The following is a 23406-nucleotide window of genomic DNA, read 5'->3' on the forward strand; positions in this document are numbered from 1 at the left end:
CTTTGAGTAACGGAAGCATTGACGCATTTTGAGTTGTCAATGTGTCTTTAGCTCTTGTTGCTGACATTTGCAGGTTTGGATGCGTCTGTTCGGTGTATTGTCAGCACGGTTGGGGTGTGTCTTTAATAAGTGACGGTGCTCAGGTGGGGTTTGTAACTCCCGTCTTCCTCTGCTGCTGTCTCTCCGCAGATCGTGGCACTTACCGCTCCAGAAAGTCGGAGGCAAAGGGCCGACGAGCTCTGCACCGTCAGCCCGACTCTCAAGACTCTGCGGACTCCACCTCCACCATTTCCTCCTCCTACCACCCTTCCTCCTCTCTCTCCTCCAATGCCTCCGGCTCTCCCTCCCCTCACTACCGGTTCCGCTCCTCCTCCTCCGGACCCCTGCTCACCTCCTGTGGTTTGGGGGCCCCGTTGGCCGAGGCGGATGGGAGCCAGAGAGCCGGAAAGACCCGCCACCGGCTCAGGCTCAGCCGCAGCTCACCGCGCGAGCCCTCGGGAAGCCACCGGAGGGAGTCGGACTTCAGCTCGGGGCCACAGCAGCTGGTTCTGTACGGCAGCAACGAGTTCATGGTGTGAAGCCAAGGAGGGAAGGAACGCCGGCCGCCGCCTGTTCGAGTGCAGGAGGGTGTGCGAGAAGGGGAGGAGGGGCGAGATTCGCGCCCAGTGTCGCCTGCTGCCTCTCCTCAGTGCCCACCCCCCTCCTCCCCTGGTCCAGTCAAAGAATAAAAGAAGAGAAAACTGGAAATACGAGGCAGAGGGACAAAACGAACAGATGGAAGAAAAGAGGACGGCAGAAGGCTGGAACAGAGTGACGTGAATAGATGTGGTCGGCCATGTTTGTTGACCCTCCGGTCTCAGTGCTGTTTGACCCCTGCTGGAGCACCAGGGGTCATTAAGAGGAGCGAGGGGAGGAGGTGAAGCACGGGTGGTGGCACACGGAGAAAACCCACACCTGCAAAGCCAAATCTTATAGTGCCCCATCTTTAATTTCTAGCATGTGGGCAGGTGGATAAAGCCACCCAGAAGAAATGTAGCCATAGCGACTGAACTGGCGGACGTTTTGTCTGTAACCAGCGCCAAGCTAAGTCTGCTTTTCACGTTTACACGGGACACACCAGCCAAGAGGCTGCATGCTACTCCATCACACTTTTTCCTACGTCAGTTTGAAGAGACTGTACAGAAATATGTTACAGCTGTATGTTACATTATTATTATTGTTATTATTATTATTATTAATGTTATTATTATGTTACAGAGGAAAAAAGTGTACATAGAAAGAAACTCCAGTGCTGCTTCTGGGTCCTTCATTGTCGATTAGTCTCTATTTCCTGTTTCCCACAAAGTGAAGAGTCTGGAATTCAGGTTCCGCTTTTGTTTCTGTGCTGGTTTTGCTCGGTTTACCGTCATCTTTCTCTTTTCCTATTTCACAATGACCAGAGCCAGTTTTGTGTCTCCCTGGGTAATTCTCTAGAGAAACAATTGAAGGAAAAGCTGTGGGTCGCAGTGCTACGTGTCCGGTGTCACGTCAACTTGACCTGAGGTGTCAAATGTCAATCAGCCATAAGTGTATTGTATCTGCCTGCCTTTCTCTGCAAGCTTTTTGTTTTTCCTTCAGTTTTATTCAGAAACATCAGTGTTACCACGTCAGGACTTGAATTTTTTTAATATATATATATATATATATATATATATATATATATATATATATATATTATTGCTGTATTATAGGTGTTGTTATTGATATCAAAGATGTCATGTTTTTGTTGTCAATATTGTCTCATAGTTTATTTTTGTTCAGATGAAAGCCATTTTTTCTTCCCCGTCGGCGTGTGTGCATGTCTGAATGAATGGATGAATAATTCCCGCCAGCGTATCAGCTCCCACTTAGTGCATGTGTTGTCTCTACACACACACATACACGGACCATGTTCCTCTTTTAATGGTGAGAAAAATCTCTGCAACCATCGAGTGACACTAAAGCTGTCTCACACTTATGAGATGCTTCATCTGTCTGAGTTTCATTGCACCTGTGGGGGGAAACTCTTGCACTCACACACACTTTCAAACCGTCCACGATGTCCTCTGAGCCATCCAGAACACTTTCTTCTTCTTCTTCTTCTTCTTCTTCTTCTTCTTCTTCTTCTTCTTCTTCTTCTTCTTCTTCTTCTTCTTCTTCTTCTTCTTCTTCTTCTTCTTCTTCTTCTTCTTCTTCTTCTTCTTCTTCTTCTTCTCTTTTACCATAACAGTGGCTCTTCCATCCTCTCCCCTCCCGGCTCTGGCTGTGAAAAGTAGCATTTAATCCGCCTGTTAACCAGACAAGAGCGAGTAGCAACTAACTCAGACCGTCCACGTGTTTCTGCATATTCTTCCTCTCTTTGTTCCGTCTCTGTCCACACAGTAACGAAGCAGTCGGTGTAGTATTCAGTCTTATGGGCTTACTGAGTAGCTTAACAGCAATGATGTCTCCGTACTTAAGCTGCAATATCCCTCCTTGCTTGCCGCATCTGCGATCAGATACTTTCGGCCAACCTTTGCTTCGGTCTCGCCAACACAATCAGTGTTAATCACCTTTTCTTTGAGGCTGGAAGTCTCAGTAAAGACTGTGCTGATCTCACTTTTAATGCAGGTGTGGAGGCTTGCAGCGAGCTGTCTTTTTACAACATAAACCTGTTTAGGAAAAAAAAAAACTGTTTCGGAGGTGAGCTGAAAGGACAAAACTGATTCCAGGTCAAATATCTTTAAGTTGATATTTGGTGGGATGGTCTTTGTACATGTCCAGGCTGTCATTGTGGCATTCAGCCAAAAAAAAAAACAAACAAAAAAAAGATTTAAAAAAAGTGAATGTACCTGTCACTGGAAGGCATGCTCTGCTTTCTCTGGTTGTTTTTGTTCCTCTTTTATACACAGTGTATGTACTATTTATGATCATGCTTTTGGGGTGTACATTGGTTTAAAAGAATCTGTTCTAAAAAGTGTTATAAAAGGATATATTATCCTGTGTACGGTTCATTATCTACTATTAATCATGGCAACATTTTAACAGGCCTCACTCGGTCTGTCATGTTTGTGCTGCGAAGCGGGAAAAAAAAGAAAAGCGTGTCTCTTTGTCTGCGCCACTCTGGACACGGTTACGTATAAGGTGCAATTTGTGTTATATTTCTTGTTTTTTTTAATGATACAAACATGTCTATGGTTGTAAGAAAAAAAAACTTTATGGGGGAAAATTCATCGGCTTATTAAAAAAGCGAAACTGCAGACAAACAGAAACGAGTCGAGTCATGTTTTGTCTGACGGAAGTCCCGAGAGACCTGTGTGTTTGAAAGGATTTCATTTTTAATTTCCAGCACACGGATGTAAGTTTAGTTTTGTTTTTTTTCTCTTTCTCTGACCGTTTACATTCAGTGGGCCTAACAGGTCTGGGTCCACCCTTTCGAACAACACATCCATCCTGACCGACTGGAAGGACATGGATTTTCTTAGCTTGTATTTTCAATTATTATAATTAACATTTAAATATACAATAAAGACCAATTTTTTCCCCTTTCTAAGAAAGTAAAAGACAACATTTATTAGGCTTCTATCATTTGTGAGTGAAGTCTCGACCAATCAGAGCACCTGTAAATCAAGGATTTGGGATTAATTCAGGCTGGCTTTAGTATGGCGTCAGTTTCCCGCTGTGCAGAAAGCAGATGCAGCCTCTTCGCTTGACTCTTCGCTGCGTTGCCTTGAAGGCAAAGACGAGTTTATGATCAATCTCTCTGTCCCTTACTCTCCCCGCAGGCATCTTAAATAATAATCCAGCCAGATCATCCAAGCTAGATGGCATTTCTTTTAAGTGCCGCTTGTGATAAATACAAACCGTTGTGGATAAATAGTGAGACGACTCTGCGTTGAAAATGTTGACTTCTGTAATTAAAAGTTACTTTGGCCCAGCCGAAACTGAAATCCTGGCGCTGTGCCTGGTTTACATCCAGCTTGCAGTTTTCTTTTTCTCTGACTTCGCTGGCAAATTGCTGCATTTCTTTGCGTCTTACTACTGATCAGTGGAATAGCATGAAACTGTTGGCAGGAATGTGCGTCCATTGCCACGACGGGCCTGTGCTTGTCGTGATAAAAACAGAAGGGGGTCCCACCCATAAAAACGGTTTTCATAGAAGGTATTTTGACGTATCACAGTTGGCTCAGCAAATAAATAAATGAAATTAATGATGGCTGATTACCTGTAGCTGCTTGCTTTTATTATGTCTAATCAAGCGTCAGCTGTGAAAACACCTATTACTAAATACAGGTTTGTTGGTATAAGGTGTGTTAGTAGTAGATCTTTTACTCAAGTAAAAGTAGCAACACCACAGTTTTAAAATACTCTGATAAAAGTACAGTAAAAGTCTGTATCCAAAATTGTACTTCAGTAAAAGGACATATTACTATCTGAATATGCTTTTAAGTACCAAAAGAAGAAGAAAAATGTGGTGAAAGAGAGAACAAGAGCAAGAACTAGAGGAAGATGGAGGAGAAGGTGAAGAAGATGAGCTAGAAGAAGAAGAAGAAGAAGAGTAACTGCCAAGAACTCTAAATTTTGTGCATCTTATCTGTACTTAATGAAGAGCAATGTCAGTCAAATCCTGCTTTTAGTCAAATATGTCACACAGATTGGACTTCATCACCCGGGAGGAGAAGACACATGCTCCACTAAATACTGCATTTCTATCATCTCAGCCATCCATCTTCATCCCCATCATCACCCTCTGCTACCAACTGTCTCTGGCACCAGCAGCCTCTCTGACACACGATGTCTTTGTGATGTGTGTGTGTGTTGTTATTGATGTGATGCAGGGATGCTCACAGCATCTCACCTGCAACCAGGTGTCTGATTCTGACCACCTAATTAACTTTAATGAGCCAGATCCTTGTTGTTCAAGCACGTGGTTGCCTGGTGCTGATTGTAGGATTCAGTGTGTGTCCCCTTGTCTACATGTAAGGGGGGTGTGGACAGTGGACCGGGTGCTGGGACAGTCCACATTTTCAAACCCCAGTGTTGACAGTGTGAGTTATTATCCAAACTACTGTTGCTGTTTCGGTCGTGTATTTACTTAATTTTGTGCTTGTTCAGATTGGACGTTCAGTTCAGGTTTCATTCTCTCGCGCTCGTTTGTCCGCGCGACAGTCACCACAACAAAAGCCTCGACTTCCGGCCCCCAGCGGGTCAGAAATGAAACTGACAGAGCAGAACAGCGAAGAAGCTTCCACCTTTGTAGAAAAACACCTTTTGTTCTGCGGCTGACGGATGAGCAGCCCGCCACAGCTGAGCCGCAGGGCGTCGGCTTTCTGTTCCGCTGAAATGAAAGTGGAGTCACCGTTTGGCGTGAGTCGCTGCTGAAGCGCCGCGGCGGTGGATCACCTGTTGCCGGACGCGCTGGGTTCATATGTGAGCGTCAGATCCAGCTGACTTCACATCTGTCAGGCGGCTGCGCTGCTACCACATCACACCGTGAGTCCTGCGCTCCATCAGCGCCGCTTTAAAACTGCTTCTCTAACTAACTCTGCTCGATATTATGTTTATATGTGTTCCTCTTTCAATCCCGCAGATGTCTTCTGATAAAACCATCGTTTTCTTTGACCTGGAGACCACTGGATTAGGTAACAACTTTAAATCTGTTTGCTTATCAATACTTAAACACTCACAGTCAATTACATTTAGGATCAGCTTTTATTTACCCTTATGTGATAATAGTTTTTAACAATACTTGCAACAACTATAGTTTTTAAAACTTTTACATAAATTATCTCATTGAGCTTGAAGAACCTTCAAGCTCAATGAGATAATTTATAACTCATATCAATGAGTCCACTTAATGTGAAGCAAATGAAGTGGAGTATGTATATTCAGGTTAAGTTGTACTTAAGTACTTATTCAGTAATTGAGTGAATGTATTTAGTTATATTCATTTATTGTTCACTCGACTCCCAGACTAACTGTTCTAGATGCAAGCAGAATGTTTTTTTCATCGTGTACCAGTGTGGCTACTTGAAAATGTACCTGACGTCATAAATAATAGCCTCATAATTTTTTATCGACCCTGTCTGAAGGCTCCACCTGCCAACAGGCATCAGATCAGTCAGTTTGTGTGATAAGGAGGATTAGACTGTGTTTCAGTTTCAATTTTTCTTGGTTTCTAATCTAACATACGGCGTCTGTCTGACTGCATGCCCAACCCAACCAGAGGTGTTCTTCCCTGTGGCTGCCACAGGATGCCTCTGCCCAGCCTGACACACTCGAGTTAAAGTTGCGACACACACGTTTAATTATCATACAGATTATGCAAATGGTGCAAATCCTAAAATATTAAGCACAGACCCAAAGAGTTTTCAGTATTTTATGACATTTTAAAGGCCGAATGATCATTCAACTTTTGGAGATTTATTGTCAAGTAGTAAGTTGTCTTGAACCTTGGAAGCAACTGAAACTAGAGCGGACTGATTTCATTGTGACTTTAACGCAAAGTTCCTGAATCTGTGGTTTTGAGTTTGTGTGGGTGTGTGCAGTTAAACTGACTCAGTGGCTGCACTAGTTACCATGACGCAGTCAACAGGATATAGGATGTAGATAGATGGTTAGTCTGAGGATGCAACAGCCGAACAGAGAGCGCCGCCAACTCCGTCAGCTGATCTCTGACGAGTGTATCAAAACTACAGCAATCAGCAGTTCACATCAAAGAGGTTACTGCAATCTGTGACGGATAACACCAGACAAGTTTCCGGCCTTTGGACAGCACAAGTTTTTTAGAAGGTTTTCTGTCTTGAATAACAGGAAACAGGAAATCAATAGTGTTCAAAGTTCTGAAGAAGCACACTGGCAGCTTGAGGAATTTGCATTGCTTTCAGTTGTCATCGCTTGACTTAAAGAGCGAGTTCGAGAGAAGAGTTACATGAGAAGATTGATAGCACTCTCATGTCTGTATGCTGAATTTAAAGCTGTGGCCAGTTAGCTTAGCTTAGCACAAAGAATGGAAATTGGGGGGAATAGCTAGCCTGTCCAAAGGTAACAAAATCCAGCCACTGCTCCCAGCCAAGAAGTAGCCCAGCACAGAACCCCCATAAAAGTACAGCGTGTTGTTTTTACACTTTTACACTTTTTACACAACACAGCGTGTTGTTTTTGGATGGATTCAACAAATGAAATATAATGTGTTAATTAATGAGCTTTAAAGGTGCTGCTAGCTGACTAATTTGCACCCCCTCATGGTGACTTTTGTCATATCATCACAGTAGAAATGCAGAAAAAACATAATAGCGGATGAAATTTGAACATTGTAACCTTTATTTATTTATAATTTTTGTTCTCCACCCTTCTTTAATTCGTCTCTTCTCTACTTTCAGACACTGATGTCTGTGACATCATCCAGTTGTCGGCCATCTGTGGCGAGAGGGTCTTCAACGCCTACACCCTCCCCCGCCGCGCCCTCACTGAGAGCGCCACCAACGTTACAGGCTTCACCGTCAGAGGACGCCGCCTGTTCCGCCAGGGGAATAAGGTGGACACCATCCCTCTTTATGATGTTCTCACCTCCTTCATCGCCTTCCTTCGCTCCTTCCGCTACCCTGTGGTGCTGGCGGCCCACAATGCAAGGCGCTTTGATGCGCCGGTGCTCACCAGAGTTCTGCAAGACTTCTTGCTGCGGCAGAAGTTCCAGCAGGTGGTGTCTGGGTTTCTGGATACCTTCCTACTGAGCAAGAATGTCTTCCGTGGTCTGGCCCGTTACTCTCAGGAGTACCTGGTCTGCCACTTCCTGAGAAGGACCTACGACGCCCACAACGCTTTGGAGGACGCCAGGATGCTGCAGGAGCTGTTCTACACATGGAGTCCTACAAACTGGGATATCTCCAGATTTACCTACAGGTCGTCCCTGGCATTTTAAAAAAGCTACGGACAAAACAAGAAAATGAAATATTGCATTTAAAAAAACTTGCTCTCATCATATGCCCTCAGGTACTGATGTTTTTAACATTTGGAAAAATAAACTACATTTTGTTTGACTGGAGACAAATAATTCATGCTACACCCCAAACTCACAGATATGTCATGCTCATTCTCTTTAATGATTTCTATTGTTAAATGTCTGATGTATTGTAACATGTCTCATACTGGCAAGTCTTCTAGTCTTGTCTTTCCAGGAAATTGTCACAGTTTTCCCAAAAGAACCATTAAACTTCCATTTGATTCTTCTAGACAACTTTTATTTTTAAATCTTTTTACTTATTAACTTTTTAACATGTATTCAATTTTGTATTCTTTAAAGTATTGATTGCACCTTATTTCAGCTACCATACATTCTGTCAAGGAATCCTTGCAAGGTAATTTATACACAAGTTGAAAGTTTTTAAAAATGGGGAATAAAAGTTAACATAGAATACAAATTTTGGTGTGATTTCCAGTACTATAATCAAATTAATCACATGTTTTGGAATGGGAGGATTACGATCAAGGTACGCAACAATGTTTTTCTTACTAAAGTACATACAGTACGGCACCACTCAAATATTCCTCAATACTCTATAATTAAGAATTGGTATATTGGTGGTTCTTCTTTCTCAGAAAATTACAGCTGTAGTAAGTGTTCTATATCCACCAATCAAACTGGTTATAATATATATGTATAGACTATATTGTCATACAGTAGTTTATCCACCTTTTAAACATGCTTTATTTTTTGGGGTGCATTGATCAATAAAATATTCTGATTCTGATTATTCACCGCTCTCTCGTTGTATGGCCACTTATATCCTGTACAGGGCAGTGCTGTGCATGTGACGCTTGTATCTGGTTCATGTTTAACAGAAGAGGAAGAAATGGTTCTTCTGCGCCTGCGCAAATCTGAAGCAATATTATTTGTAATGGTGGTTCGCATGTTTCAGTGGTGGTTTTGTTGGAGAATAATTCTTGAATTTAGCTCAGACATGTACTATACAACGTAGAGCTTCATATGTTTTGGGTATTAAGTCTTTTTAGTGCTCGGTTACAACTCATAAATGCATCATCGAGGCTTTTGTTTTGAAAGTCTCGATGTCCGTCCGCCTGCGCAGGTGTTTAAAAACACGGAGGGAAAATCTTCACGGGATACAGATACATGTATGTATCTACGCCATTATGGGGCTAAATGCGTGCTGGTGTGTGTTTGTGTCGTTTATTTTACAAAGCTTCACCTTCACTGTCAGATTTCAGACACGGCGGGATGCAAAACCCAGAGTCAGACCGAGCGGAAAAGTGTGAACAGTCGCTGGTTTTCTTTGACCTGGAGACAACTGGACTGGGTGAGCTCACCTCTTCTGTGCTGATAAAACTTTAAGGTCACAGCGTAGAGTTTCCATGTGTCACAGCGAGCGAGTTGTTTCTTTAAATGTGGCTCATTGAGTGGACACATACATCGTAACATAACCACTGACTTATCTTAACTTTTATCTCTTTCAGTGCGAGCTGAATGAATGAAAAGACCAACGCCTCCTGTGTCAAATTGTCTCTTTAAAATAATTTAAGATTTTGCCCTGCTGTAGTTAAATAAATTAGGATAAGACTTTATTAATCTCACAGTGGAGAAGTTCACTAAATATGACCTGACACTATGACAGCAATTAATAACTATGTTCTATTTGATCCATTTCCTGATCAATCATCTAAAAAAGACCTGTTGGTTTTCACTTAAAAGTTCCCAGAGCCTAAAGTGACATTGTTAAACTGCTTAGTGTCTGTTTCAGAAACCACTGACTGTATAAATTTGGATACAGTCAGAGGTTTTGCTCTCTGTTGGTAGTTCTGCTCCAATATGATAAAATAATATTATTTAATGTGCTGAATTACCCAAAAACAGACATTGCTGTCAGTTTCTCAGTTAATTTTCCAGGTAATTTACCAAATCATCAAGATATAGTATGAGTTGATGAATTTAATCGAACAGCCTGTGATTCATACAGTCTTTTCTCAGTGTCTGGAGGATCTTTGAGGGGGAACGTCCTCTGAAGCAGATGAGGCGATGCCTTTTTATCTGCACGTTTTATTTCTCCAGGTCAGGGCTGTGAGATCGTCCAGCTGGCCGCAGTGAGCGGAGGCCACTCGCTCAACCTCTACGTCATCCCTCGGTGTCGAATGCAGCGAGGAGCAGCCAGAGTGACCGGCTTCAGGGTCCGAAGACACAGACTGTACCTCCATCGGCAGCTTGTCCTCACCAACTCCCTGCGAGAGGTCCTGGTCTCCTTCATAGCTTTCCTTCAAATGCTCGGACGCCCGCTTGTCATCGGCCACAACATTCGCCGCTTTGACTGTCCTCTGTTGGCTCGAGCTCTGGATGAACTGGACCTCAGAGCAGAGTTTGTCTCGTCAGTCTCAGGCTGTGTCGACACTCTACCGCTGGCTCGGGAGATGCTGAAGGACCGCGGCCTTCAGAGTTTTCGACAGCAGAACCTGGTCAGGGAGCTGCTGGGTGTGAACTACAAGGCCCATGATGCTCTGGAGGACGTGCGGGCATTACAGGCACTGTATGGTGTGCTTCAACCCACACCAGAGTTGATCTGTAGGCATATGTTTACTCTGGACACCATGTAAAACAAACCAGCTGCTCCTTCTAAAATGTCCTGTAAGCTAACCGGACAGCGCCCCCTGTGGGAGCACTTCAGACAGACAGTGAAGGTCACAGAGAGCAACGCAGAGGAACTTGATGAGTAATAAAACTCTCCTCATATATAAATTGTCTGATTGGGAAAAGAATACCATAAAAAAGGAGACCATAACAAGGAACTGGCAGCCTTCATCACCCTGTGTGGTGCATCCTAGACTGCGTGCCCCAGGGTGGAACATATGAAACCCGCTGGATTGCTTGATGGCACAAAACAAGAAAGCAAACAGAGCTGAAGCTGTAAGTTTCCTCCAACGCTTGCTGGTCAAACAAATGGAAAACTGGCTGGAGAAAATCTTCTGCGAAGCAAAAACTAAAGCGAAGATGGATTATTCCAGCAATCATTTGTGGAAGCTTTTCAAAGGTGAGACAAGTGTACAAAGACGATGCATGCACATCTGGAGGCCTCACAGTACCATTTCAGCCAGCACTTAGGGTGTGATGGGCCTTTAGTTCTTCTGTACACTTCACTCTCACCCTTTTGACTGTTCCAGAAACATGCACTTTTGTTTATTGCACAATACTGAAAAGATTTGAGACCTGAGGGTCTGTTGCAGCTGTTTTTTAGATTTTCATCTGTTAGGATGGCTGTTGAAGTCTGCGTGCCGTTTGCTTCTTCTTCACCATTTATTTCAGTAGCAACAAACAGGCAACCTGTCTTTATCCATACTGAGTATCTCCTAACAAAAAAGCCAAGATTCAGACATCTGGTTATTTGATAATAAAAGGTGAAAATGTATAAAACGGTTAGCAGATTTTTAAATATGTCTCCTAGCTTGATTTTCAGTCATCAGTGTGTGGAAATGGTGATGCCTGTTGGAAACATGTTGTATGTATATACAGTAATTTGGTTACTGAGAAAATCTGGTGTATTTTAATTTTGAACTGCACTTCAAGGTTTCAATGACAGAAGTTTTATTGGAGGTAAATAAATCTGCTAATAAATGTATTTTGTTTCTGCAGTGTTCCAAATTATAAACTTCATTGCTGGTTAGTGTTAAATATGTGAGTAGTTCAAGTAGGGCTGGTAGACATGGCTAAAATCAACATCACAGTATCAATAAGAACTTTTTTCTGTTATTAAATCTCGATATGTGGCTAAATTACACATGAAATATTCAAATGGATGTTTAAGGTAATAAACCTGTCTTATATTGTACCACATTAGATAAAACTAAGTTGCATATTGAAAACATAAAATATTTCAGGTTTTAGCTGGACTTTGCTTGGAAATTTGAAAATAACATAATATAGTAACATATGATCTATTAGCATATGATTTCACTCAACAACATGCCGTGATGTTAAAGGATAACTTTCGTTTTTTACAACATGGACCTTATTTGTAGCATTAAATACGACCATTTACTCACCCAGACAACTTTGGTGGCATTTGGAGTCATTTTGAAGAAATTAGCCCCAGAGGAGCGGCGCGTATATCCGTATAATGCAAGTACTCGGGGCATCCATGCACAGCCTCTATATAACGCATAATCTGCGGCGAAACTCGTTCATATTCCAATATTTTGTTATGATATGCTGGTGCTATTCCCCTCTGAGCCCGTGGTGGCATGTTATCAACATCCGGCGTCTCTAGACAACTATCTCTGATGTGGATGATGTCATTACCGAACGCCGCGCTGCGAGCAGCCAGCCACAACACGGCTAACTGTGCGGCGGTCGGCTACGAATACGCAATAACCAACCATAGCTGTGCCAAACTACAGCTAAACTAGCCGACCGCTGGCTCAGAGGGGAATAGCACCAGCATATCATAACAAAATATTGGAATATGAACGAGTTTCGCCGCAGATTATGCGTTATATAGAGGCTGTGCATGGATGCCCCGAGTACTCGCATTATACGGATATACGCGCCGCTCCTCTGGGGCTAATTTGTTCAAAACGACTCCAAATGCCACCAAAGTTGTCTGGGTGAGTAAATGGTCGTATTTAATGCTACAAATAAGGTCCATGTTGTAAAAAACGAAAAGTTATCCATTAAATCATTGCCCAGCTCAGAGTCAGGCCCTTAATGTATTTGACTGTTATTTTTAAGGTTTAAACAACAAACAGACGCAACTAACAAAAAGTATGGTGTTCAGTCATTAGTAACAGATCAAGGCTTTATTAAACCACTTTTACATACACATGTTCTCTGCAGTCCAAGGCTACAGCATCCCCATAATCGAAAATGCAAAACCATGCCTTCACTAGATAAATATTCCAAGACATGTTCCCACAATAGTTAAATAAAACAGCTAAGGTAAAACACTGTGGCCTTCAGATTTGTGTGCATTTGAAGGACATGAGTTAAGTGGAAAAAAAAAAAAAAACAAGAAATGATTTCCCCAACGTACAGTCATAAAACTAAAAGGTGCCATAAAACAAGATCAGTTACAAACATGTGAAAGTTAAATGAGAAATTAAATTCAGATGCTATTTGAAAAACTGACCTCTACATGATTGCATCACTAAATTAACAAAAATAACTGGAGACTCTACAATTCCAGAAAGATAAATTTGAGGTAATGGTTAATTAATCAAAAAGATGCAGTTATTTTACCTATTAACACCCCTCCATCTCTTCATATTCTTCCATTTTTCAACAACCTTCGAAACAACAAACAACGAAAAGTTTAGTGCATCTATACAAAGGACAAGCTTAGGGATCGACCTACATCACTAACATGGTCATGAAGTATGTAGAAGCATTACCGGCGTTGGCTCAATTCACCGCGGTCATTCATTCACGTCAAACTAGTCGAAGAAATATTTACTCACTGGTAGGTTGGCAGGCTGACAGAGCATTCATTCTCAAATATTTGATTTAAGATTACCTATAAAAACTGCTGCAACAAGAAAGTCCACTTTATGGTTGGCTGAATTCAGATTGACCCTGGTATGAACTGGAATATTATGCAGAAGTTTGCACCATAGTGAAATAATCTAGCTGCAATATTGTACTGACAAGGTCACTGGGAAAGATTTTACTGTAAAGATAAACCACTCACGCCATGATGTCATAATATAAAGCTTATAATACAGTGTGGTTTCAGGGATCAGTTCTCTTTATATGTAATGTCACGTATTGAGGAATCAGTACAAATAACACAACATGCAAAATCTGAAAAATTTGGCTCAAATACTCAGAAACACACATGATTGATCCTGTAATACTATAAAATTTAATGCAGCATTTTGTTGTACAACTGTACAAGATGTGGGTGTGTAAACCGGCTTTTGGGTCAAATTGTATAAGTATGCAACAAGCAGCAGTAGTGCATTTTCAGTCGTGTAGAACTTGGGAGTTTTAATCGATATGCATTCCTGATTCCCTTGTAGTAGTCGTGCAGAATGGGATGAAGGTAGCTGGTGGCCCTTTTTGCTCGCTCCTGTTCGGTTTTATGTTTTATATTTATGATTGTTCACCACTTTCAGGAGAAGTTTCCAGACCGTAAGCATGCGCTGCTAACAGTTAAAAGCAGTAATACTTTCCAGGGTTTATGTCACTGTGACTAGCGTGGCTCGGACCATTATCACAGGCGAGGCCCTCTCCAGTATTACTGCTCTAAATCAAACATGCACAGGCATCTCAGTATTACACTATCAACTGATGCTATATACTAACAAAGTATTTCTCCCAGAGGAGGATAATTACTTGTTCAAGCTAAACTAAAATGATAAAACAGGTAGTTGGACCAGCGGTCCTTGAGAAAGACAAACTGCTGGCTCATATAACAGACATGCTCAGTTGTCAACAAGGTGGTACTGTAGATGTACAAAGCAGTGAGTGGTGGTGTACTGCACCGGTGTAAACATATCCCCTACCCTGCTTTAGTGCTGTTTGAATAAGTTACTGTTGGTGTGTGTTACCGTTATCATGGACCGGAGGATAAGAGCAGTGTATTAGGAATAAAAAGGAAAAATGTCCCAAACACTGAAGGGCAACCAAGAAAGAAAACTAATTCTAACTTGTGCATGAAAAGTATCTTTAGGTCCATTTGGTAGCTTTTTCCAGCTTTCTCCGGCTTTCAGCTGCATCTCCCTGCTACCAACAGTAGATGGAGATTATTTAACAGCTGAAACTGGGCTCTCTGTGTCTTCTCCAGCAGTATGCAGCTGAATCAGGTGACCTTCAGGTCGGAGACAGCAAACTTCAGAGGGACAGAAAGAGACTGGAGCTGCAGTCCCTTTCTGTCCCACGGTAGTTCATTTAATAGCAGTGCTCAAACTTTTGATCATATCCTATGATTTTCATCAGCAGATAGTGTTTGCCCTGTTTTTCATGGAATTGTAGATTTTAAAATTTTAATTTCTTCTGAGCACTTAAAGAACTTTAAGCTCAAGACCAGCTACTAAATGGACATAATGAGGTTATTTTCTCAACTGCTGTTTCCAAGGTTGAGAATAAACTTTCATGCAACATTTTAATTGCTTGATCCTCATCAGAAACCTGACCAGGATCCAGTGATTTGAACAGTGTCATGTACACTTTTTATATCAGGTCCTGTTTAGTGTTGTGGACATATTTCACTTTTTATTCTTTGTATGTGTCCTCTGTCCAGCGCCTATGAAGATTTTGGGATGTGCACATCCTCTGCTTTTTTAAGATGCACGACTACAGGTTAAAAGAAAAAAAAAAGACAGTTAAAACCTGTAAAAATCCAGCAGCAACAAACAGTTGCTGGATTTTACAGCTAAGGACCACTGCTGGAGGTGGCACAGCAGTCTGCAGTCGAGTTTGGGTTGGGGGGGGAGCAGCGGGCACAGACGGGCGTCGACACACCGTGTCTGAAAGCTCCTTTGGCGTACTACCTATTAAAAGTGCACAGCAATCATTGGGCTCAATCTATAACGTGGTGTAGGCCTTGCTGATCAAACCAGAGGAAAACAAACACAGGTAGTACGAGCTTTCACACACAGCCACGGACTCACAACTACAGAAGGCAGCAGGCTCGGAACATGCTCATCCCCGACTGGGAGGTGATGTGCAGGGAGACGCTCTCATTGGCCGAGACGAACAGGACGGTGCCCCGCCTCAGCGTGACGTCAGAGAGGGCGGCGGCAGAGGTTGCCGTGGCGTCGCCTTCAATGACCAAGAGGATGCTGGCACTGTCGACCGGAGCGACGGTGTACTGCTTCACGGAGGCTGGGACCTGCAGGAGGGACGGGACAGAACAAGGTGAGAATGTTTCTGAAGGCAACTCAACAAGAAATGACCAATAACTAAAAACAAAAGTTTGATTACACTCATCAGTCTGTGGTTGTTCACCTGCTAGTTTGTGTACACATGCCTACATCCCTTGACTGTAAAAGATATTATGGTCTCGTTAGCACTGGTGTCATTGTTGTGTTACATAGCTCAATTTTTCTGCACAGGGCCAGTCAAACGTTTGGACACCTTCTCATTCAGTGGTTTTTCTTTATTATTTTCTACACTGTAGATTAATACTGAGGACATCAAAACTTTGAAAGAACACGTGGATTTAAACAAAAAAAGCAAAATATAATGTAGAAAATAATGAAAATAAAGAAAAAATATTGAGTAAGAAGATGTGTCCAAACTTTTGACAGGTACTGTACAATAAACTCTGTGAAAGTCCTCCTCTGAGACGGGATAGAGCAGCCAAGCAGGACAATCAAAGATGGACTGTACTTCAGGCAGTTATCACATTTTAAGCTTAAACTTTTTTTCTCCAAATTACCTGTCCAGCTTTACTTTCAAGTCATACAGCAATTTTCAAAGGTGTGAATATTCTGCTTTCATTATGGTGACACACTGGCCAAATCTGTAATTTTAAACAAATTCAAATTAAATCTCATTTAGGAATTAAGGGTTTCATCAGATGAAATATTATACGCAAATATTTTAGAATCTGGACTGTTGCTGTTTTGTACTGAGATGAATAATAACATCCGCTACACAATCAGTGCATCGTTTACTTCTTGTATCACTGTTCACTTTTCATTTTGGCATATCCCTCCTAAAGTGTAACCATCCAGTTAGCTGACGTTTCCCACCTGTATCCTCATGACAGTGAAGTCTGGCACTGGGGGGTCGTACAGGGACACGCAGGGGTCTGAGGCGTCCTGGACACATGGGAAGATTTTGGCGCTGGCGGGGGCTGGGCTGTAGCTCAGCATCTCACACAGCGTGTTAACGTCGATGTATTTCGGCGTCAGGCCGGCCCTCACTGTGTTGTCTGAGCAGGCCATGCACTCGATGCAGTCTAGACAGAAAACAAAGTTTTAAATAAGCAGGACGGGCAGTCGACTCGGCTTCAAATGGAAAAATCAATCCTCAGATACTCTTACAGGGCGATGTTAAATACAACACAGGAGCTATTTCATCTCCTCCACTTGCCTCCTCTACTTTTACAGTTAGTGATTTCCCAGAATGCCTTTTGACAATGAGTGTGGAGTTACACTCAACAATAGGATGAATATGTGGGTGGACAGGAGCAGTGATAAAAAGGGCTGCCAGTTTTTCCAAAGATGAAGGTGAACTCTACACATCTTATAGCTGCGTTACATTCTGGTCTGTTGAGGCAGCTTGTAGTGATGACACTAAAGATATCGCTCTATTTTTATTATTGTCAGAAAGTCCTGAAAGGACCAAAACTTATAATGAATGATCCTATTCTACTTCTATCCTAAAGTATTGTTAGTGTATCCAAACCCAGTGTTGGTTATTCCTCCGTGCCACAGAGCTCCAGTGTTGTCCAAAAACTAATACTGTTAAGTTCCATTATTACCATGAACACAGTGTATTTTGACTCAGTCCCACATCCTGCTGCAGGAAATTCTCACTGCAGCACCAAATGTGTATTCATCCGCAATTGAAAATAGTTCCCAATAAATGCACTTTAGTGCTGTTTGAGTAATGTATGCTTAGAAACTACAGTGCCCAGCTGTTTGAAGAAATTACAGAATCTTTTTTAACATATCCCAATATATTGTTGGTTTTTGCCTGTCATGGGATTGGTTGACAATAAGAAAGATGTACAGTAACGCCAGCCTTATCCTTTTATACCTCACCAGCTGCTTCACTGTCATACAGGAGCTTTGGGAGGAAGCTGGAGTGTCATAAATGTATGATTTCAGGTACACTCTCTTGTTGTACTCATTCAGCCTGGATACGATCTAGAGCACCAACTCTCAAGAATATAATCAGAACAGCATCATCTGACCTCCGTAAAGATAAGCGTGCGGCTCGTTGGCTGCCAGGAACATGGCCTGGCCTGGATCCAGGACTATGTGGTTGAGGAAGTAGATGGAGAAACAGCCGATGTCTCCGGGGTACTGGGAGTGGAGGCGGAGCAACAGGTCACCATTGCTGCTTGATGTGTCCTTCCCTGCTGCACCTGCACAGGTCATTAACATTCACAGGTATTATTAGTTTCAAGGCCCTCTATTTGTAGGATTAGTAAATGTCCGATTTTGGCGCCTCCTGGTGGTAATATCACAGAAAGACACCTCCAGACAGGAATGCACAGTGCTACTCCCCCTCCCTGACTCTGGTGCACTGGGATGAATGGGCTACGGCAGCACATGCAGCAGACTGCACCACTTTAACCATGAAGAATAATTTGAAAGAAGCTAGAATCACAGAAGAATCTGCAGATTGTGGCTTTAATTCAACAAATGTTTTAATGAGTATGTTTCATTATTTCACCGCTTTACTGCTTGATGAAATGTTACTGTATTTCAGTGTTTTAACTTGCAGCCGTCTTTTGTAAACCTGTGAGAATGCCGGCCTTCTTCTGGAATAATTCTTTTCAGCTGCACTTGTGTTGATCTTTTTCTAACACTCTTGCATCCAATACCAGATTGCTGACTACGATCGAATGATTGCTTTCACATATTGAGCAATCCTTTCGTGGTCAAACTGAGAGTATGCAACACAGATAAGCACAGGTTAAAATGCTAAACTTGCACACACATACAGCATGCAGGGTTTTGACTCTTAAGACTGGTAATGCTTTAATGACAAACTAAACTAGCTGACTAAAACCAGGAATTTTGCATTTGTTTTCTGCAGCTGGAATTAGCCACATCCCTCAGCCTCCTCACCCTCTTCAGTGACTCTCTTGACCAGCATGTTGAGCTGATCTACGAACACCTTCTTCTCACAGTTCATCATCCTGGTGAAGCACTTCTTCAGCACCTGGCTCGTTTGAACCGCATCTCCCATGCTGCATTGCAGCTCCTCCGCTGCCTCATTTCCCACAAGAGCACGGAACTCCGGGACAACTGATGGATGTACACACACATGCACAAGGTATATGAATTTATGAACATCAAAGTACAGTACAGCACTGTACCTCCCCATTCATTACATAATATACTGCATATATCTGGGTTTGACAGAAAAAAAAACAGATTTTCTTCCTTGTTTTTCCAGTTACTGCAGAATCAATCCAAAATCCTCTAAAGACCCTGTGGTGGGTGTGTGGCACTCACATTTAAGGAATCCGAGGAGCTCCTCCACTGGTCTGAAGCCACAGAGGCCCTGGAAGCGGGTGAGAGCGATAGCCATCTCTGGCTTGTGGTTGTTGTCTGGATAGTGCTCCGGAAACTGAGCATGGAGACGAGCAGCTAACTCCTGACCAAACCATAATGTCATAAAAGGAAGAGGGTTACTAAAGAGGGGAGGGCAGACTACCACATACAGTATGTGACAAACCTATTTTCAGTGGTCTTCGTTCCAAACAGACATTTCAGAAAATGACAAAATAAAGAGCTTTAACTTTAAACTGAACCAACCAGCCACTGGTTGAATTGTGTGTTTTTTTTAATGAGGAATGAACCACTCATTTTAAGTAAGTATACGAAATAATACAGAGAGACAGTACACAGAAAACTGTGTACTGTTGTAGGCATTAAGAAAATTCATGCTAAACCATTTCCTAATCCAGAATAGTGACTCACATTATGCAGAATTTGAACACTGTGCTGGTGGGTGTGTTTGTGTACTCACTCTGTTGGGGTGGGCTTGTATGGACAAGGCTGTATTGACAGAGAGGACTTTGAAGAGGAAGGGCAGCTGTCCCTGGAAGGTGTCTTTGACCTTGGAGCCCAGGCAGGCAGGGAAGTGGGCGATCCACTGGCCCAGCGTGGTCTGTGCGATCCTGTTGTCTTTAATCTGGGCATCACCTTTAGGGTGAGCACCCATCCACAACTGCAGGACACAGCAGAGATTCTGTCAACATTGTCCAATATTGGAATTTCAAAATACTCTTTGTATTAGTGGGTTGAGGTAGATTAAAAGGTCGCAGAAGTGAGTTTGTGACTGGAAGACGGATGGGTCAAAATCCTGATCTGACTGGAAAAATAAAAATATGAAAGAATATGAAACACTCTGCCCTTCCTCAACATGAACCAACAACGAGTGCTGAATCCCAACTGAAGATATAATTGATCCCAGAATAAACACAACTTGGAAAATGTAGACGTGGCAGTTCTGTTGCTTCCCTCCTTTATTCTCTGTTAACAAGCCTCATAAGGAGTCCCGTTTGTTCACAGGCCCTCTGACAGAAAGGCCTGGTATCACACACTTACATTCAATTAATTTATCTAATGCTGTAATCCAAAGTAATTTATACTCAGTGAGAAATCCTTACCATCTCACTCTAAATCACTGCAGATAAGAGGGTTACTCTAATGACTTCATTGCAAATGAAGGATACTGTCTCTCAAGGACACACACTTGTTGGTGGACAAACACTGACTGCAGCATACGATTGCAACTGAATGAGAATTTCACAGTACAATAACTGTTTCAGTTTCATGGTATACGGTTTTATAAAATTACTATTATTATCAGCTACAAAACTAAAATCTAATCAATAAAAACACTGGACTGCAACTAGACAAATACACACACAAACAAGGATGATAATTTCTTCCCTGACAATAGTAGGACATGCAAGTGTTGGACTAACAGTCACAGATGAGCTAAACAATAAGCCACATATTGTAATGTAGGATTAAATATCCATACCACCCTCTACCCTGTGACCAGCCATGTTGCATGACTTAATGTGTCATGTCATGCAAGAAAATGTCACCACTGGCATAACATGAACTAATGACCTTCATGACTACCCCTGCAGAGCTTCTGTGGCTAAATAAGGAAAGACTTATGAAAGGCATGGCGAGAACAAGGCTCCCTGCCAACATACAGAGGAACAACATGATGCATCTTTGGACTGAGGCACAGTGAAGCACCGTAGAGCAAAATGTCAAAATCTTAAAGATCCGATAATTCTAACAATAAGTGTTATCATCTCAAAAACTAGCTATCCGAACAAAGTACACTGAACTTCTAACAGGGGTCCTACGATTTAATGACATATTTTATTTAGTGATATCTCAGAAAACTGTAAGGAAACTGCATTTTTAGTTGATGTAGAACCACCGTCCGTAGTAAAATCAAAGCTACAGATCAAAAATCTTAGCTCATGCTATCTCAGATATTCCTGGTCCAACTTTGAAAGAAATGTGGATACACTTGTTTGTCCCATCAATTTAAAACAGTACACCTCTGATGATGAGGAGAAACTTTATTCTTTCTGACTTGACTTGTGCTTGCATTGTTTCTGAAGGATAATCATTTCATTACAACTTACAAGTTGTAGTCAAAAACACATGCACACATTTTATATATCCACTTGTTTGTCAGTATCTTCCAACAGTGACACAATACACTCCAGCGTCTGAGTAGAGGGGGTTAAGTGTCTATTGATCTGAACCAGCACCTTCCCAGTAATAACCTTACCTCTGCATAGGGCTTGCCCTCCTCTATGACAGCCAGTGGGTCTCCACCAACAACCAGTTTGGCCACCTCGCTGTCCACACCAACCTTCCCCCACGCATAATTTTGCACGGCACAGGTCAAGGGAAACACTGAGGAGGCACCAGATTTGGTGTGTGAGTTTTTAAAACAAAAAATGTGAACTGATTACTACCAGTCAATAAAAACGCACGCCAGAACATATTTCATCTCCATATTGCATACAGTTTGGACTAAAACTGGTTTGTTAAACAGTATGACCAGCTTTGCAGTTCATTAAGACGTTTCATATTTTGAAGGGAGAAATAATCAAACACCTCCTGCCTAGATATCTCCCCTCATTATAAAAGCGTAAGACCGGGGAGGCAGATTCCGCTGGGAACATCATTTGGCAGAACACCGGCCAGCTGACGATGCGACGCTCACTGACAGAAACACACAGTAAGCAGGTTTACAGTTGCGAGGGACTGAGTCTGTTCGCTGGTTTGACTAAAATGTGTGCTTCGAGTATGGCTGAAGACATTTTATACGTGGCCAAATGGCTATGCTACACGTTAATGTCACAGCAGTGCTAACGCTGCTGTTTTAAACACTATCCGTTTCCCATTAAACAAACAAAACGCCGGCTGAAATAATGACGTGGATGCTTGACGACGAGCGTATTTGTTCGGTCTCATTGTATCCACCACATCTACGTGTAACACGTATCATGTGATGTAAATTAACCGTTGCACCATTAGCTAGATAAATATTTATCGATGAACGGACGATTTAAAACAGTTAAGAAGGAGAAAATCTCACTTACCTCTTACTTCCTCCATGGCTGCGACGTCGGCTGTCAGAGCGCTACTGACGTCACGACGCAACCAACCGCTTCTTTTTTTCAGCTTGGTAAAATGTGTTATGTTACTATAAAAATGCAAATAACAATAATAATAAGAACAATAAGACGTTTTACATTACTTGGAAATCGTATTTATTTACTGGTATCTGCTTGATCCATTAAAAATAATTAAACAAATAAACTAATTTGATTATTATTTTTGCTTGTAAGCCCTGCACCATTTTTATGTTATTTTATTTATTTATTTCTCTCTTCATTCATGGTTGTTATTTATTCCCATTACTTTATTTATTTATTTTTACATATGTTCTTACCATTGAAATAAACCTCTGATGTAATGGTGTGTTGAATTTGTATTGTTTGCGCTATGTTCAATAAAGAGAAGGGGCAAAAGAAAAACTGAACAAAACCGTACAGCTCTTACCGAAATCGAGTTAAGAGAAGATACTGGAAGATAAAATGCTATAACGAAATGCAGTGCCAAAAACAACACATAAATCATTCATTCACACGAACAACTCCTTGCCTTAAACGGGTGCACTTGTATTTTAGTATTTCACCTCTATTTAGTTCAAAGACTTAGAATCGGAGAATGGTCAGAATCGGTGCAGCAGAGGTCGAGATACTTTCAGTTCTTGGATTACTCATGTTAAAGATCCTCATCTTTCATACTCTGTACACCTAGGCCTGCTTAAAATAAAGGTTGCCTGTCAAGTATTTAATGTCTCAAGTTTAACTCAGGTTAGGCCTGATGACATAATTGAGGTTGTCTTATCAAACTTGAGCTGAGTAATACTTTTTAGCATGAGTAAACTCATCTGTATGTGTAACATGGGTGGAGTGCACCTTTAAAGTAAATGTACAAAAATTATTTTTGGGATTTTCTTTTGTCAAATAAACACCCAAGGGTTTATGTGAAAGACTTTAACCGTTAGTCTTGACCAACCACCTTGTGGAGCCATTCATTACAAGAACTATGCTACTTAGCGGTAGAATATTATTTAATTTTCGTTGTGATGACTCATTCATCATGTGATTTTTTTTAAAAAGCATATTTTGAGTAAAGATTTTAGACTTCATATCTGCATTAACGTTGCAT

The 23406-nt window shown here is 41.8% G+C and overlaps 4 protein-coding genes across 9 annotated transcripts in view; 3 read left to right on the forward strand and 1 right to left on the reverse strand.

The window, feature by feature from the left end:
• Nucleotides 1-1652, forward strand: part of LOC121607799 (unconventional myosin-IXAa-like) — a 136946-nt gene extending 135294 nt beyond the window's left edge. For all 6 annotated transcript variants that reach the window (XM_041938768.1, XM_041938771.1, XM_041938769.1 and 3 more), the window contains one exon: nt 190-1652. In XM_041938768.1, coding sequence (XP_041794702.1) covers nt 190-578 — 389 coding nt within the window. In that variant the 3' untranslated portion in view covers nt 579-1652. The remainder of the gene's footprint in view (nt 1-189) is intronic.
• Nucleotides 1653-5221: 3569 nt separating this feature from the next.
• On the forward strand, nt 5222-8752 carry LOC121608287 (DNA polymerase III subunit epsilon-like). Its single transcript, XM_041939509.1, has 3 exons — nt 5222-5490; nt 5588-5639; nt 7380-8752. Exons 2-3 carry the CDS (start codon nt 5588-5590, stop codon nt 7916-7918), a joined length of 591 nt encoding a protein of 196 aa, XP_041795443.1. The 5' UTR covers nt 5222-5490; the 3' UTR covers nt 7919-8752.
• A 122-nt stretch (nt 8753-8874) lies between these two features.
• LOC121608357 lies at nt 8875-11606 on the forward strand. The gene is made up of 3 exons (XM_041939615.1): nt 8875-9129; nt 9216-9311; nt 10061-11606. Exons 1-3 carry the CDS (start codon nt 9030-9032, stop codon nt 10594-10596), a joined length of 732 nt encoding a protein of 243 aa, XP_041795549.1. The 5' UTR covers nt 8875-9029; the 3' UTR covers nt 10597-11606.
• Nucleotides 11607-12764: 1158 nt separating this feature from the next.
• Nucleotides 12765-22295, reverse strand: mpi (mannose phosphate isomerase). The gene is made up of 8 exons (XM_041938960.1): nt 22269-22295; nt 21449-21576; nt 19649-19849; nt 19132-19273; nt 18742-18921; nt 17859-18032; nt 16690-16898; nt 12765-15824 (listed from the first exon to the last, which is right to left on the reverse strand). The coding sequence occupies exons 1-8, from the start codon at nt 22282-22284 to the stop codon at nt 15606-15608; spliced, it is 1269 nt and encodes a 422-aa protein (XP_041794894.1). The 5' UTR covers nt 22285-22295; the 3' UTR covers nt 12765-15605.
• Between the last annotated feature and the right edge of the window lie 1111 nt (nt 22296-23406).

The sequence above is a fragment of the Chelmon rostratus genome, chromosome 6 (genome assembly GCF_017976325.1).
Source record: "Chelmon rostratus isolate fCheRos1 chromosome 6, fCheRos1.pri, whole genome shotgun sequence".
Lineage (NCBI taxonomy): Eukaryota > Metazoa > Chordata > Actinopteri > Chaetodontiformes > Chaetodontidae > Chelmon > Chelmon rostratus.

Coding starts and splice junctions, on each gene's coding strand:
- LOC121608287 (XM_041939509.1), top strand. CDS start 5,588: ATGTCTTCTGATAAAACCATCGTTTTCTTTGACCTGGAGACCACTGGA. Junction 5,640..7,379: donor CCTGGAGACCACTGGATTAG/GTAACAACTTTA, acceptor CTCTACTTTCAG/ACACTGATGTCTGTGACATC.
- LOC121608357 (XM_041939615.1), top strand. CDS start 9,030: ATGCATCATCGAGGCTTTTGTTTTGAAAGTCTCGATGTCCGTCCGCCT. Junction 9,130..9,215: donor TTCACGGGATACAGATACAT/GTATGTATCTAC, acceptor CTTCACTGTCAG/ATTTCAGACACGGCGGGATG. Junction 9,312..10,060: donor CCTGGAGACAACTGGACTGG/GTGAGCTCACCT, acceptor TTATTTCTCCAG/GTCAGGGCTGTGAGATCGTC.
- mpi (XM_041938960.1), bottom strand. Junction 19,274..19,648: donor TACAAGCCCACCCCAACAGA/GTGAGTACACAA, acceptor TGGTTTGGTCAG/GAGTTAGCTGCTCGTCTCCA. Junction 16,899..17,858: donor GCACGCTTATCTTTACGGAG/GTCAGATGATGC, acceptor TTTTCTGTCTAG/ACTGCATCGAGTGCATGGCC.